Raw genomic sequence first — 17227 nt, forward strand, 5'->3', positions numbered from 1 at the left:
GGAGGCGATCATTTCATTCCCAAGGTGTGCAGTCAACTAAAAAGTCATTAGTGTTGTATATCCTTTAGCACACAAACGCTCTTTAACGACTCTTTTGAATTTTATAATTGAATAATTTTGAACGTTTTCTGAGATCCTGTTGTAAAAACGTATACATTGCCCCAAAAAAGAGTTACTAACCCTGTGTAATCGGGTACTTGGAGTAACAAGTTTATTCTTGTTTCTAGTGTTAATAGAATGTACGTCACAATTTCTGGGAAAATCATTTATGTTTTTGCGTACATACATAACATTATCAAAAACAAATTGAGAAGCGACAGTCATTATTTTAATTTCTTTAAATTTACCTCTTAACGAATCTTTTGGGACCAGGTTATAAATTGCACGAATAGCCCTCTTCTGCAGTACAAAAATAGTATTAATGTCAGCTGCATTACCCCAGAGTAGGATGCCATACGACATTATACTATGGAAATAACTGAAGTACACAAGGCGTGCCGTATCCACATCAGTCAAAAGTCTAATTTTTTTTACCGCATAGGCTGCAGAGCTAAGTCTATTCGCCAATTTATTTATATGGGGGCCCCATTGGCTCGTAAGTCTGTCAGCCAAAAACATTGTGTCCACTGTGGTGCTATTATTATAAATGTCCCCCTGGCCGTGTTTAGGTGACGCAACACCCTTGGCATTAGACTTGGTGGTGGAAACACCCAAGCCAAATCGTAGTTCCATTGTCGACTGAATGCGTCGCAGAATAAGGCGCAACCATCTCTGGAGTCCCAGGTTACGTACCGTTTTACGACTGCGCTGTCTTGGGACGCGAATAAGTCGACTTCGGGGACGCCCCATATTCTGAATACGGCCTCCGAGGCCGAGGGCAACAAATGCCACACTGGTCGATTCCTTGAAAGGCGGTCGGCTATGCCGTTGTACCTCCCCGGGAGGTACGCCGCCGAAATTTTTATGTGGAGCCGCTCGGCCAACTCCATTAGCTTTATGGTCAACTCTAATAAGGCTAGAGAGCGCGTGCCTCCTTCGTTTCTTATATGCGCCACCAGAGTCCTGTTGTCTGACTAAACTAAAATGTGCGCCCCTCTTAGATTCACTTGTCGTGAATTTATCGCGCAGTACACTGCAAACATCTCTTTGACGTTTGAATGCCAAGACTTCTGGTGTCGCAACCATTTCCCTGACAGACAAATCTCGTTTAATTGAGCACCCCAGCCTGCATCCGCTGCATCTGTGGTTAAGAAATGAGTGATCTCCCTCTGGTCCAGATCCACACAACTGTGGCCTATGGCTTCGAGCCACCAGGTTAACTCCTGCTTCACAAGAGGTGGAACATTTAACTTTTGTCGTAAATTGTGTTGAGGAAAAATCTTTAAAAACCTCTGTATTCGCCGACAGTGTAGGCGTCCACGGGGAATGGTCATATTTGCGAAGTTTAAGAGGCCTAGCAGACTCTGTGTCTGTCGAAGAGCGCAGCAGCCCGCCCTTAGAATTCTTTGGATTACAGATTGAATCTTTGTTACCTTCATCTGAGGTAGGGCCATTGTAAAGTTGTAAGTGTTCCATAAAATTCCTAGGTATTCGAGTTGCTGAACAGGTGTTATCAGGGATTTTTGAAAATTGATATGCCACCCTAGACTCTCGAGAATGCTTATGGTCTCTGTGACTTGGTTCACCAATAAGCTTCTGTCCTGGCTGACTAAAAGAAAATCGTCCAGATAGACCATTAGTCTGATACCTCTTGTTCGCAGGATCTCTGCGATCCAGTTTGATAAGCCTGCAAATGTTCGGGGGGCAGAAGAAAGGCCAAAGGGTAGAGCTGTTAGCTGTAGGACTTCGTTGTTGTAGTAAACTCGAAGAAATCTTCGGTGTGATTCTGCTATTGGTAGGTGGAAATAGGCTTGTTGTAAATCTATCTTGACCATCCAGTCGTTCTTCTGTAGCAAGTCTATAACATCCATCTGAGATACCAAGTGGAAATGCTTTGTAGCAATATATCGGTTGAGCCCTCTTAGATCGAATATTGGACGGAGCCCACCATCTGATTTTCTTAGCAAAAACATCTTGGATAGAAAACCCGTATTCAATATCCTTGGTGTTTCTAAAATTCCCTTGTCTTTTAGGTCCTGAACTATTGTAGTCATATTTGTGGATATCTTTGTTGCAAATTTCTTTAATAATTTGACTGTTGGGTACTGAAGAGGGGCCTTCAATTTGAAAGGTATGCGGCCTCTGGTAATTATATTTATAATAAATTGGTTTGCACCCAAAGCTTGCCATCTTTGAACTGCCTGTTGCAAACATCCCCCTAGAAACACCCTCTGAGTCCTTATAATGTCATTTCTGTTTCCTGGTAAAGTTGGTAGCACTTTCTTTATTGTTGTTTCGAAAGTTAGATTGTTTCTTAAATGAACGAAAATTATTATTATTATTCCTCATCTTCTTACTGGTCTTAAAGTTTCTATTTGTATTTTGAATTTGTGATTTATTATCATATTTGTAACTAGTGGATGGACGATCATGTGTTGTTGGTTTTTCTTTTTAAATAGCTTGGCATGTTAAGCCATGTTTGTGAACCACCTAAGGACTGAATTAAAGGTTGCAAGGCTTCTCTACTAAATAAATGTTCTGAGCTTGGTGGAATGTTTCTTAGAGTTGATCGCAGGTTAATATTACTAATTTCTTTTAAAATTCTCTCTCTTCTTATTTCAATGCATTCACCTCGCCTGCCACAAATGATTTGCATAATCTTTTCAGAGCATTTATGTAAGGATGAACCTGGACCAAACCGTGTTGATACTTTATCAAAGAGTAATGTAGCATTTAAATCTCTTGGATTTGAAGCAGCCCAATTAACAATATCTTGTAAGCTACTCTTTAAAATTTCCCTCTGTTCCAGCTCTGCATTAGTTAAGCCGGCTAACATATTCTCAGCTGATTCTAAATAATCCTTAGTCTTGTTAAAATGACAAAGTTCCTCATTAACCTTTAATGCAACAAAACCTGGAGAAGCAGCAAAAGATTGTAATGTTGATTTATAGCGAATTCCCTTCCAAGCCTGAGTGTCAAAATGTTGTAAATGTGTAACTTCATCTAAACGTTCCTTAATAGCTATGGGAATAACCCTCTTCTCATCAAACTCTGTATTTATATCCCCCATCTGTAACTTATTAATAACAGGACAAGGATTTACTAAAAATTCACTCGCAGGAACATCTGTTCTCTCCACACTACTGGGATTCATATTATTTACTTGCGAATCTTGAGTCAGGGCCACAATATAATGAGGCAACTGAGTTAAGTAGCCTGAAATGTAATCTACCTGATTAACTAGTGAATCAACTCGCGGGTCCGACCCACGGTGTTTATACTTACGTCGCTTATTAGGTGGAGGAGGTTTGATCGCTGGACACCTCGGATACTTGTCGAGACGACCGCTCTCCATCCGAAGCAGCGGCATCCGTCATATCCTTACCCTTACCTTTACCGTTTACGACACTCATTTTTAAATGGTTTCCTTAATGCTGTGCAAGCACGTTTTTAACAAAAATTCACTATATTATTTAATTTTTGAACTTCTAAAAGTCGATAGAAAAATTTTAAAAGTTTACGCGGCAAGATTTACAAACGCTATGATTTGACAATGTCAGTGGCGCGCAAATTTGAAACAAAATGGCGCGCTCTGCTGTGTGTGAAAGAGAAATATAACAAAGGACGGAAAGAGAGTTAAGATGAACTTCTATTTTTTAATTGTTTATGGTAAGATTTATGGATGCTTCTTCAAACAATGCTGTGTGTTTTAGATACACATATAATATCGCATTTTTTCATCACCATACAAAACATCCTATCCCTTTATACATCGAATATATATGTACATACATCGTTTCAAACCTGTGTCCTGTACCGTATACGTTGTAATTGGGATGTGATATAAAAAAGTATCGATCCACAGGAAATTCTTTTTTAAAAGTTTTATACGCAATAAGTTTTTACACATTTGGCTCTGGTCAGTTTATAGTAGTCTCAATCAGCAGCTCTAGTACTATAAAAATTATATTTTATTGACTATGATGAGTACATCATTCGTATTAACATTAGCGAATTGGTAATCTTATTTAAATTATTATGCACAAATAAAACAATGCCACCAGACTGATACGATATATTGAAGTGTATCGTGTGGTGCTGATAACATTCTGATTACCACTTCCTACCTAGGAATATCTATCAACTGACTCATTTAAAAGAATTTAAGAAACTATTTTTATCTAATATTAAATCACTTAGCACAATACCTAATATATTTTGCTATATATATATACTCGCAAAATAAATAAAAGCAAGCAGGCAAAGAGCTGACAAAGAATAAAAACTCTTTAGAGCAATCACGCGCACCGGATGAGTTCGTTCGGGAGTCGAGAGATACAACACAGTCTAGCACTCATACACACACGCACACATACAATCCAATATTGTTTTTCTTTTGTTTTAACTGGTTCTGTGCTTAACGTTCTAAGACACTCGAACCAATTAAAACAACTAAGTTTTAACTGTAATTATTATTATTTTCAATAAATAACTATATTTCGAAATAATATCTAATATAGAAATTTCGATATATCAAAATGTTATCAACAGCTATGCTACTCAGCATGCCGCCACTCAGACGCGTGGCTGCCGGCCGGGTTTTTTGAGGTACTGATTAAAAATGGGTAGACATTTCGTATAAGGGTGGACTTCCAGACTAAACTAGTCTGGATGTCCGTCAATTTTTTAAGTTACTAGCATGAAACTTTATTTTTGGGCTACTGATAAAAAAATTAGAAGATATATATTTAAGCTTTTCTAAATATTCTACCCTAAGAGGTGAAATACATACAAACAGGTCATACAGTTACGTAATACCTAAGTTAATCTGTAAATAAATATATTCAACTTCCACGCGAGCAAAGCCACGAGCAATAGCTAGTTCTTTATAAAAAAATAAAAAGCCTTGTAATATAAAACTCTTCTTTTGTTTTCCATAGGCGAGGGGTTAAATAAAAAAACACTAAAAAGGTATTATAATTTATTTATAACAGATTAATAAATTTTGTAAAATGCTAATACTGAGGCCGTTGACATAAAATATATTTAAAAAAATGAGATTTTCAGTGAATCGAGTTAAAATGACGATACTAGCAACACAGCCTGCAATATAAAAATGTATAAATAATCACGAATACAGGACATTCATAAATCGCATAATCAGATAAGATAATTATCATAAAAAAGCTTCTCTAATAAATAAAGTTCGAGCCATACATTACAAAAGTAATGAGCAAACCTTATTTAGACATATCTAAATGTCTCTTTACTCTCACAATTGTGAATATTAATATTGAAAATTAAGTCTTAAAGTATATATTGGTTAATAAAATATCCGAAATCATAAAACGTAACGTTAACACATCAAAAATCTGGACGAAAACATTAATATAACTATAATAAAACATTAATATATACTAAAGAACGAAAGCACATCAAAATTACTTAATATACCATAATTACTCTCTATACTATTTTATACCAATAAAGTATAAACATCTAGACGTATATATTTGCGAACTGTGCGTTTACTTAAACTTCATTAATTTAAAACAATTTCAGTAACAATACATTTAATAGTAATTTTAATAAGAATAAATTACCATGCGGTTGTCACATATACTTTTAAAAAACAGGCAGTTTGGAGTTCTATACATTTAAAGCCTTACAATTGACATAAGCTCTGGCATTTTTAACATTGTGTCCTTTATATTCATCGTAATAAATACATCAAATCAAAGATATCACCACCACCAAATGTGTAATTTAAGTAAAACATAGTGGTATGTTAGGAGGAAAATTAATGATGATTTTATGAAATAAAACATTTAAACAAATCTTAAAACCTAAATATAAATACAAGTATGTAATTTTTTTTTTGTTTTTAATTTACTACAAAATGAGATTTACCCAGAAGATTCACATTTTTTTTTTTATATAAAACAGGTATACCGTATATATAGACATACAAACAGTGTGGACCACTATTGCTTTAACATCGACGTTAATATTTTAATTGAAGCTTACAATGGCTTTATATATACTAATATTATAAATGCGAAAGTAACTGTCTGTGTGTCTGTCTGTTACTCTAACACGACCAAACCACTGAAGTGAATTGAACATTGTTGCTAACAAATATTTATTCATATCAATTAAATCAAAATATTATAAATCAGTATTTTGGACCTATGCAGTAGCATAATACTCCATAATACTCATTCATCGACTGCAACATATAACAATCTGTAACAAATATTTAAGAGAAACAGTCGCTATGCTCTAACCGTTATAGCCCCACAGATGAAAGGAATAAAAAAGTAATAGCCCCACTGACGACCACTCTTATACGCGAGCGCAGCCAAGGCCGAAAACTAGTGTTTAATAAAAAGGTGGTGTTTTAGAGGTTAAGCTAGGCTGTGTCTTCTTCTCTCGAAGGTTATATATTTGATGAGAGATGAGAGAAGTCATTGTTTAACTAAAGGCCCGCTGGCGGCCGACGTCGCGGCGGAGCGGCGGTTATAAGTGAGGTCGTAGTTACAATACAAAATATAACGCGTCATGAACCATCGTTTGAGAACGAGTAGAGTAACTTGTGAGTAAGAAAAGGATCTTGAGGTAACTTCGTTGAATCACTTCTGTAGATGATTATAGATAGGTAACATCTTTCTCATTTCTATTCTTTAACAAATTTTATTTCGTATCAGTGAAGGACAAGTCGTTTTTTATTACTTAATTACAATAATCTGTATATAAAAAAAATGTCATGAAATTTAAAATATTTTCAGGATCTATTGTTTCCTTAAACACTTTTTACGAAGCAAAATGTATTTTTGCTTTAACGAGTGTATGTTTCTGTTTTTATGTTAGAATTTAGGGTGACCGTAAAGATTAAAGAAATTTAGAAGAATAAAAAAGATTCACAATTTCCATCGCATCGCGCCAGCCTACTGCGGGAGGGGAGGGGGCTGCACGGCCGCATACGTGGGGTAGAAGGGCGCGAACCGAGGGGGGCCCGCTATGCCCATCTCGCTGCTCTCGCCGCGGTCCTGGATCGTTCGCGCTTGGTATGGAGACACTTTGTAAACCGGTTCCGCTGCAATGTCAAGCATTCACAGTGACACTACATTATATTTTATAATTAACAGCGAGATTGTATACAAGGACGCGATTTAATCATTGCTACATATATCTATATACACTGTAGAATTATATAGCTCAATATACACAAATGTTTGACTCACTGAGCGTGGGGTACAGCGACTGGTAGGGCGGGGGCTGCGCGGGCTGCCCGGGGAGCGCCCAGCCACCCGCCGTCTGCGCGTATGAAAACGTTAAGTTTACACTGTGGCTAACAGGTTATATGAGTCCACTAACTGAAGGGTTTCTCTAAAAGCACAACAAGAACGCAATCAAGCTGCAACAATAACTTACATTTCCAGGTTGTGCGGGTTGTCCAGGCGTCACGGGCAGCACGGCGGGTTGGGTGGGGGAAGGTTGGCCGTCGCTGGGCATCGTGGGCGCCGACGGCTGTGGTACCGCTTGACCGGCCATCCCCACCAATGGGACCGTCCCAATAGTTATATACTTGCGGTCTTTCATATTGATGTGTGTCGTGGGTACGACACACTCCACCTTGAAATCAATTACATAGGAATCATAATTATTTTTAAAAGGACTATAATGGCATATCTTACTTGTCACTGTAAATTTGTTTGAAGGGGCCGATGTAGGAGAACATGAGGGGATGGGAGAATTATATTATCACTTAAGATAGCATAAAATCATACCTTTAGATCGTAATCTAAGTCAATAATATTGCAATTGACCAAATTCGAAGGAGGTATCGGAGGTACTTCCATGGAAATATTCCAGTGTTTAGTTGAACCAGCCGGGGCTGGGCCTTCCTGGATTGTTAAAATTACATCCTTAGCCTTCTTGGTCACTGTAGACGGAGATGTTGCTCTGTATGTCACCACCTAAGTCATAAAGTGCAATTTTAGCCACAAATTGAAATTACTTCATAACTTTTCATTGGCATGAGATCATAATTTTTTTCAAAATCACCAAAACAATTCATATATAATTCACAATACTCTTTATTGTTATCATTTCCTTATAATATTGTGTCATTAAAATCATTTAGTGCATTTCAAACCTCTGTTTTATGGTATTTTAAGCACAAAAATTAAGAGGAAAACCAAAAATAAAAACTGTTATATTAAATAAAGTTTACAGTGTGAACATTCTCTATGGGATGCAATATAATTATAATCATTAAATGTACTCAGAATATACATAACTTACTTTTCGCAAGAAAACCTTAACAAGATGCAATTGCACATTGCTCTTGTTTTCAATATCTATTGTAATTGGAATCACTTGTCCAGGACAGTATCCTGACACAGGCGCCCTCACGTCTACTGAGAGTGGTGGGGAAGCACAGCAGAAACAACAGAATGTTTTTTCCATTTGAAAATGAATGGGCTCCTGAAAAAATATATAAATTATCTTAATTTTTCAATGAACTCACCAAATCATTATTATATCAAATTTTTTAATGAAATAATTTTTTGGTAAACAATAATTTATAATATATTTTAAAAAAGTAATGTTGCATAAAATCTAAAGTTAATAATCTCTTACTCTGTAAGATGGATTAAGATTTAAATCCAAAGCATTGATGACTGTAAATGCCATTTTAGTTTCCTGATCGAATTTCCATGGCCTGTCCAGAGTTACTTTCACCGTGTATCTAACAAAGCCATACTGGCCCTCAAAGGAGGACGGCAGGACGGGTGGTAAAGCGCATGTGAAGTTGTACACCTGCTTGCCCGCAGGGATCTCTATCTCATTACCTGTTCAATAATTGTAAATACTGAGATCAAAGTTTGGTAAAAGACTTTATAATCTTCAAAATTAGGAGTTCCTTTACCTGAACTGCTACCCAATAAATAATATGATATTTGAAAGTATTCCTCATTTCCTGTATGAAGAGTATCAGTGGATTGTGTCTTGCCTTCTGCATCCTCTTCTTGTTTACTTTCACTCCATTCGGTATGAGCCTCGCCCTTAAACTTTACGTGTACTCCTAGTAACAAACAATAAGAAAAGTTTCGTGGTATTAATAAAATAGGTGATCTCAGATTACACTAATCAAATGTAAACGAGGTACAGTATTATTTTTTTAGCAAACTATGAGTCATTCTTTAGAGGCAATCATTATTTTTAAATAGGCTTATACTCACCTCTAACTTTTTTTGGACTGTCAAAAACATATTCTATCCTTCCGTTAACAGTTTGGCCCGCGTAATATGTATTGAACTGATTATCTAAATATATAGCAGCTTCTTTTAAACCCATTATGAATATTAGTAAACAGTATTCTTAAATTAATAAAATAGGTACTACTATTGCAAAATGTCAATATCAGACTATCGCTAATTTGCTACTTAATACTTACTACCTTTTTGACTTTGACAATTTGATTATTTGACATATTATATACCTTTAATTTTATAAATTTCGATGATGTTGCACGTTGAAAGCTGTCACCTCAAAAATTAATCATAAATTAGAAATAGAGATGGAACGTAGTAGCAATAGGTTGTGACTTTTAAAAAAATATTTATAAAGTACAATCATATTTATCTTTTTTATTGTCCATCCAAACCGAACATATGATTTCTTTTTGACAGATGACGTTTAAATGATAGCTGACAGCTGCAACTTGAGAGACTTGAGCTTGACTTCATGAGACGCTTCACGCTACATTTTTATTTTATTATCACATGAAGACTTAAAGTAACTTTTTATTTAATTAAAAACATGTCACGTGTGAGTGTATAGTATTGCTGAAAGTCTGAATTTATAAATATTAATGAACATTGCTTAAAATGGACGAATCAAAAAGAGGTACTCAACCCGTAAATATTGAAGAACTGAAGACTAAAGGGAACGAATGTGTTAAGGATGGGAAATATATTGAAGCTGTTTTACATTACACTCAAGCAATTAAAATGGATCCTAATAATTACGTCTTATATAGTAATAGATCGTTTGCGTTTTTGAAGCTAGATCAACATTATTTATCCCTACAGGACGCAAATGAAACTGTTAGATTACAGCCCCAGTGGGCAAAGGTAACAAAACTTATTGTACAGAATATAAACGTATACGTATATATTATAAGCAATTATTATTATAATTGGAATAAAATATATTTCAGGGCTACTTTAGGCGTGCTGAAGTTGAAGCTGCCAGTGGATTGTATGATGAAGCAATTATTTCATATACTAGAGCACTGCAGTTGGAACCTCACAATCCAAAATTAATGGAATCCATTAAAAACATAACTGATATGCAAAAAAATAAATTAAAAGGCAATATACTTTTGTTTCAAAACAAAAATCTGTAAACTCAATGATTGTATATGAAAAAATAATGACTTAAATGTTTTTTTTTTTAGGTAACCAAAACACTATCTGGATCTGCACATGTATTGGATTTATTATTGGTATTAGTATAGTAGTATTAGACTACTCCTTGACAGCAAATCCTACATTATCAGTGAGTTCAATTGTATCTAAGACATTTTATAACAAAGCTAAAGTTGGATGTCAATGTCTTCGGTATAAATTTATATTCCAATTATTAAAATTAAAACCAAAAATATTTCCATTTTCAGCAACCTCTTAGTATGGTGGCATTTTCAATAGCACTGGCGGGCTTAGGTTGGACTATTGGGAAGACTTCTACATTAATGAGTGCATGGAGTGCCGGGAAGTCCTTGCAACCACCACCAGACTTAGGTTTGTATTATTATACATATACTATATAGATTTTTTTAAATAATAATAGATTTAACATAGTCAAACCAAAAGTCCAATTAGATAAAAGTAAACTTTGTTATTGAGACAGGTTACTGAGTATATTAATACACTTGATGTTGTATCACCAAGCCACATCAAGTTGTCAAATTTAAGGTTCCAAAGTTACCAAAAAAATTTTTATGAAAGTAATAACAACTTATTAATTATAATGGCAAACATTTAAATGAAATATAATGAAGTGGCATAATTTCCTTCAGTTTAAAGTTAGACTCTTGAGACTTATTGTATGTTATTTTTGTATTATTTCAGTTTCAAATGACACTAATGAAAAAGAGGCCATGCCAGAAAAGAAAACTAAATACAGTAAAGCTCAAGCGAGGCAAAGGTACAAACAGGGAAAAAATTAGTTGAACTTATTCAAAATTGTCCTTTTTTATGGTGGTTTTGGTATATTATATTGTGGTGTGGAATAGGATAAGAAATTAAGATGTTTTGATTAGATTTTCTATCACATTAGATATATTGTAAAGTTGTTTGATTAAGTAAAATTATACAAAATACTTTTATTCCATTTAAATTTCTACACATAATATTAAGGTACTTACTTAAAAACCAGGACAGACTTATTATTTGTTGAATTTGAATGTATTGTATTATTAAAAAATATTGTGACTAAAAATTGTGTTTTTGTTCCAGTCAAACTTTTGTCTGTTTTATCCTAAATGTTAATTTGGTTATTTTATGTCATCTGAAAAGAAATTCTTCAAAGATGTTTCAATTAAAGTATGTGCTACAATTCTACGAAAATCACACAAATGTAACAAAAATAAACAAAAGATACAAATTTATTTAGGTCTTAGATAATTTTGAAAGACCTTAAAATATAATTTTAAAAAAGTCGTAATAATCGTATAAAATTAATGTCATTTTCAATGTACACTACAAAAATTGATATAAAATAATTAAAACAGCCATAGACACTTTACCAGAATGCAAAGTAATTAATGAAATGGTCATGATACATATTTTACAAAACAAGTCATACAACTAATATGTTAATAAGACTCCTTTTTAAGTAAAGTATTTTTTACAATATCTACAATCAATATTCATTTCTTAATCGACTTCAAAGAGTACAGATTTTTTATGTATATATTTATTAGAATATTAAAATCGAAGACTTAGGTAATATCACTAGGATGTTTGTAGAAATAATTGGTGAATTCGTTTAGTTTTATTAAAACAATAATCTTAGAGATGACGTAATAAGGGATTCTTTATGATCAGAGCATAATTAAAACAATAAAATTTGTACTGCAGTTATTAAATGAAGGTTCATTTATTAAATGAAAATTCTTTTAGGGGCAATACTTTATTGATCCTAGTGTAAAATGTATTTAGAAAATTGCATCAATACAATATATCTTTTGAATATAATTCTTGGTCACATACCTTATAATTAAAATAAGTCCAACATAGATAGTATGTGTGGCTAAACAAAGTATAACAATAGTGTATTTTTTATACTATTACTACAGAATTTACAACGGAAGTACTTAAAATAACGTTGTCCATCACCAGAATTCTCTATAGTTGTGCATTTATTCAATGGTAAATCAATGAGTATACAAATTTAATCTTGATATTTTTTGGACACCTTTCATTTTTTTAAAACATTAGATATAACTAATAAAATTATGTTCCTATACTTTATTAACATAACACTTAATTGTGGCAAATTATAATTTCAAAAATAACAGTAATATTACATAGTAATATTATGTAGTTTACATAAAATTATCTAAGCAAAATAATATGACAATAGTAAGAATAGTATTCTTAGAATCGCATCCCTGGGAAACATAAGGTAACAAACAATTTTTATGTATTAATCATATTTATATTTATTGTATTGTTGAGTTGCACTTTGGTGTTTAAAATTACCATATTTTTTCGATGAGATATGTCAATCGCTATCTGATATAGCCTTCTTTCGACGTTTCGCTTGTTTCGGTTTTACGATTTCTTCTTCCTGAAAACAAAAGTTATGATGAATAAGTTGTTCATGTATTACTTCAAAACAGAGCTACTAAAATACGATGCGTTGACTCACCTCACTATCTTCATTTGATGAATGTAAGTTAGGGTTAATTGGCAATGAGTTCGAAACTAGTTTTCTAGCTCTTCTGGAAATTGGAAGTTCATCCTCCCATGCTAATAAAAATAGTTCATTATATTGTCTCTGTAACAAATCACATCATATTGAGCTATTTGTTAATTTTATTATTAGGAATAATGATATACTACAAATATATATATTGCTTAAGTTGGTGGATGGAAGTGAAGTTGTTTTTAGAACAATATCAAAATAGAACTGAACAGATGTTTTTCTTGAATTTAATTTGAAAGAACACATTTTTGTTACTTTACTTTTATGTCTAAACTACTATTTAATGCCAAAAAATATTTTATTTCTTATATTCAACAACAGTATGTGGTCATTAAGATAACAACTTACTAACCTTTAAACTATCACTACTATTTGACTGTGACTGTTGTAAGGCTTTCTGCAAACATTCCATGTTAAAAATTGACATATCATCTTGATCAACACAGCATATTCTTATTTGTTCTAAATGACCTAAAACCTAAAAGGAAAATAACAAATTAAATATAGAGACTATTTATATATTTAGGTAGATAGCTTATCAGTGGCCAGTTTACAGTGACTTAGGTATAAAATGATGAACTCACTAGTTCTGCAGATGGTGGTGCATTGGGTGGAATGTTGTGTTTTCCAGGTCGTTTTCTCTTATTGGGACTGGTGCCTGGATACCTCGTGCTTAATAGTACTGCTAGCAAATCTGCAACCTTATCTTCATAGTCCTGACACCAGTACATCACAGTTGAGACAACAAATGTATCCTCTTCATCAACAGGTCTGCAAAACATTTGTCTCAGAACATCTCCAGTGGGTCGCTCCTGCTTCAACATTAATAGTACTGATGTCAAAGCTTCTGCATGATCCTTATATGACAATTTAGGAATAATAGGTAATACATCTTCTACTGATATTTCATGAGCCGTCAAGAGTTGCCATAGGCAATATTGTTCAAATGTCTCCCAACTCAGACTTGTAGAAAGCATTGTTGTTATATCATCAGATTTGAACATCATCAAATTTCCCTGTAATGTGAGGCACACAAGACGCTGCAACTGTCCTGCATCTAATGTAGAAACAATAATGTGCAATAATCTGATGTGATTTTGAACCTGATCCTTAAATTCTCTGTAAACATCTGGTATTAACCACACAAGTACATTGGCATCACTCTCTTGACACTTTTCAAAATCGTCTGCCAAGCTCTCTGCTATTTTTAACTCTAAAAAACTACAATAATCTTTATATACATCAGCTTTAAATTTGACATTCCTTTTTTTTACTGGATCACGTTCAGCCCGTCGTTCCCTTTCAAAACAAACTTTTAAATAAAATAATAAACAATAACCTACATTCTGAACAGAACTCTGTACATAAATTTCCTTTAATGTCTCTAAGATCAGTTTACGTTTCACCTCAGTCACATCACTGCTATGGAGACAATTAAACAATGAGAATATAGGGGAGTTCAGTGTCTGTTCTAGTTCTGATGGAGAAGGATTGCGGGTTATTCGTAAAGGTGACGCGTCCTGTAAAGTCGCCGCAAATAAATCGGCGAGAGCAATCGGCGTTGGCATGGGAGTTGTACAGGCATTGAGCAGTGCAGTGGCCGCAGAAGATGATCGATCATCTAATAACGTTTCCGCAAATGGTCGTAATATAAGTGGAAGAGCAGCTGCTAATTCAGGTCTTTCACGCGCTCGTACTTCAGATAGTGGCAAATCGTCGTCATCGGTGTCCTCTGCTATAATTGGTTGAGGTTCATCTTCGTCATCAGAAAAGGCTGGTTCATCTGGACCACCTCGTGGTAAATCATCATTTCCATCTTCTCGAATACCAGATACGCCTTCTCCATTTCCATTACTACAAAATTCTTTAAAAGTATCTCTCACTGTTGTGCGTAATTCTCTGTCTAACTTAGGCGAATCAAATAAAGGTTGCAAATTTGGTAAAACTCTTTTTTCGATTATTTGTTGTAATGAATTAAATATCCCTTGTTTAACTTTGTCAGCAAAAGGAGGATAAAAGTTGGGAATGATACGACACAGAAAATCCAGTAAAGTTGCTGTAACTGCGGGATGTGATCTCATTGAATGATGCATTACTAGTATAGCTGGTTCTATGTTCATAATATTATCTTTTTCAGGGTCATAGAAAAGCCAATCATAAAATAAAGCCAATTTTGCATTTGATGCTGCAACATTTGATGTGCAGGTAGTTAAGAGCCATCCTATAACAGCCCATCTTGGAATTATATCTGAACAAAGTAGCTCATTGGTTGGATGTATGACTCCCACTATGAAGCGTATCATATCACTCCTGAGTGTCTGAGATTCTGGTGTAGCTAAATATTGCCTTTGAAACCACTCTTGGTACTTTTTATGATGACCAAATCGAACTTGAGACGTCAAGAAGACTAACTTTCGTTCCATTTCAGGTGTTAATCTGGATTGTAAATATCTCCTCGAAGTCCTAATTTGAAGGAGTTGCATGACATTCGTGAATGTAGGTGATAATGTTTTGGGGTTTATCAAAATGTCTTGCCATAGTTGGTTGAATTCAGGAATTCGAGCAACATTTTGTAACAGTCGTACTAAGTCTCTTCCAAGTGTTAAGACTTCATTAAAGTGCTCACGAATGAGAGCAATAACAAAATTGACTTCCCTTTGCCTTAGTGTCATTAACTGTGGAATATTGTGATCTTCTATCAACCTTAAATATGTATACACTACCATACACACAAGTACAGGATATTTATCCAGCCACATTCGATTGTCAATAAAAATATCTAAAAGAGATTCTACTAAGAAAATATTTTTAGGAGTAACATCTCCACCAGAAGCATACCGCATCAAGTTCCAACAAACACTATCAACACCGTTCACTGCATTCCGTATCATTTCTTTCAAAAGCCATAACAATTGATTACGAGTAGTATCTTGGAATTTTAAATACCTCTCCAAAATCAAGTTAGATAAGTTGTTAAGTACACATGTTAGTCCATCTCGAGTGACGAGGGTAAGGTCCCGGTAACATTTCGTCGCATTGTGGGGTTCTGTGAGTATGGACATGAGCATTCCAAGTGACACGTCTTCATGATTTTTACATACAGCGTTATTAAGGGCGTCATGAGCTTCTTTTTCACTGCAGTCCGCCACGAGTGATTGAAAAAAGTTATAAGCCCTTTCATATCTCTGAAAGTAAAAAATAAATAAAAAAGTTTATTTAAACTTTCAAAATACTTCATAGATTGAAATTTCGCGCCACAGACAGCAGCGCCGCCAACGATACAATAAGAAAAATATGATTTTACATGGCCGACTAAATGATTCTTTGTTGGAAACTATGAAATTGTGCACAATACCTCTTCTATTTCATCCTTGTTTTCTATAGCGGTGCACACAAAAAGCCTAGGCGAATTAGCTTTTGTCTGTTCCATTATTGGTATTTTTATACTATTTAATTAAATAAAAATATAACAGAGATGGCCTGCATGGCTATCGTAGACGAAAAATATACATAAGCAATACAATCACAGATAATATAATGTATAAGTACTTCGTAAATGTGTACATGCGTGCAATGACTGTCTTCAGTCTTGACTCCCGCTATGTTTGCTTTTAGGGTTGCAACTTGCACGTAGCAATTTATTCGATTATTTCAAAGATAATATTATAATTTCTTTATTTGGAATATTAACAAATTGTAAGGCTTATCAGTTAGAAGGAAGATCAATTGCAAAATATGTTTATCAATAGTTGTTTTCCTAAAGTTGGAAATAAAACATGAATTTAAATTATAATTAATAGTAATATAGCTTTATAATAAATTTATTTCAAATTTTTATCACAATGAAATTGAGATTTGTGTAACTCTATCGTGCCAATTATATATTGGCACGATAGAGATATTAAAGAGTTTAATTTAATTCTCGGATTTATCAACCGGGATCGGAGTTATTTATTTTCGGATTTACGCAGAACTTATGTTTTTTTTAATATTTCGATAAATATAAGTTTCAGTGCATAAATGCCAGCCTATTATATAATTATTAACTGTTAATATAAACATGTACATTTTAAATGTAATATCAATTATATGTGTGGCTGAAGTCTGCTATAGTATCTAATACCCT

The 17227-nt window shown here is 34.0% G+C and overlaps 3 protein-coding genes across 6 annotated transcripts; 1 reads left to right on the plus strand and 2 right to left on the minus strand.

The window, feature by feature from the left end:
- Nucleotides 1–5063: 5063 nt before the first annotated feature.
- On the minus strand, nucleotides 5064–9552 carry LOC125067764 (arrestin domain-containing protein 3). 2 transcript variants are annotated; one of them, XM_047676517.1, is made up of 9 exons: nucleotides 9348–9552; nucleotides 9035–9190; nucleotides 8746–8957; nucleotides 8407–8589; nucleotides 7890–8078; nucleotides 7534–7734; nucleotides 7344–7416; nucleotides 7043–7195; nucleotides 5064–6845 (listed from the first exon to the last, which is right to left on the minus strand). In XM_047676517.1, exons 1-8 carry the CDS (start codon nucleotides 9460–9462, stop codon nucleotides 7047–7049), a joined length of 1278 nt encoding a protein of 425 aa, XP_047532473.1. In that variant the 5' UTR covers nucleotides 9463–9552; the 3' UTR covers nucleotides 5064–6845; nucleotides 7043–7046. The 2 variants fall into 2 exon arrangements, with proteins under 2 accessions (XP_047532473.1, XP_047532474.1); XM_047676518.1 differs by lacking the exons at nucleotides 7043–7195; nucleotides 7344–7416 and having other exon boundaries at nucleotides 5064–6603; nucleotides 7565–7734.
- Nucleotides 9553–9815: 263 nt separating this feature from the next.
- Nucleotides 9816–11603, plus strand: LOC125067765 (hsp70-Hsp90 organizing protein 3-like). Its single transcript, XM_047676519.1, has 5 exons — nucleotides 9816–10241; nucleotides 10328–10481; nucleotides 10568–10668; nucleotides 10787–10910; nucleotides 11241–11603. The coding sequence occupies exons 1-5, from the start codon at nucleotides 9996–9998 to the stop codon at nucleotides 11336–11338; spliced, it is 723 nt and encodes a 240-aa protein (XP_047532475.1). The 5' UTR covers nucleotides 9816–9995; the 3' UTR covers nucleotides 11339–11603.
- Nucleotides 10175–16674, minus strand: LOC125067762 (integrator complex subunit 3 homolog). Of its 3 annotated transcripts, none has more exons than XR_007119742.1 (6): nucleotides 16457–16674; nucleotides 13686–16286; nucleotides 13454–13579; nucleotides 13045–13173; nucleotides 12827–12963; nucleotides 10175–10204 (listed from the first exon to the last, which is right to left on the minus strand). XR_007119742.1 is itself a non-coding variant. In XM_047676514.1 (6 exons), the coding sequence occupies exons 1-6, from the start codon at nucleotides 16529–16531 to the stop codon at nucleotides 12898–12900; spliced, it is 2427 nt and encodes an 808-aa protein (XP_047532470.1). In that variant the 5' UTR covers nucleotides 16532–16673; the 3' UTR covers nucleotides 12275–12897. The 3 variants fall into 3 exon arrangements, 2 of the variants coding, with proteins under 2 accessions (XP_047532469.1, XP_047532470.1); XM_047676514.1 differs by lacking the exon at nucleotides 10175–10204 and having other exon boundaries at nucleotides 12275–12963; nucleotides 13686–15446; nucleotides 16017–16286; nucleotides 16457–16673; XM_047676513.1 differs by lacking the exon at nucleotides 10175–10204 and having other exon boundaries at nucleotides 12274–12963.
- Nucleotides 16675–17227: the final 553 nt, after the last annotated feature.

The sequence above is a fragment of the Vanessa atalanta genome, chromosome 12 (assembly GCF_905147765.1).
Source record: "Vanessa atalanta chromosome 12, ilVanAtal1.2, whole genome shotgun sequence".
NCBI classification, from domain to species: Eukaryota; Metazoa; Arthropoda; class Insecta; order Lepidoptera; family Nymphalidae; genus Vanessa; species Vanessa atalanta.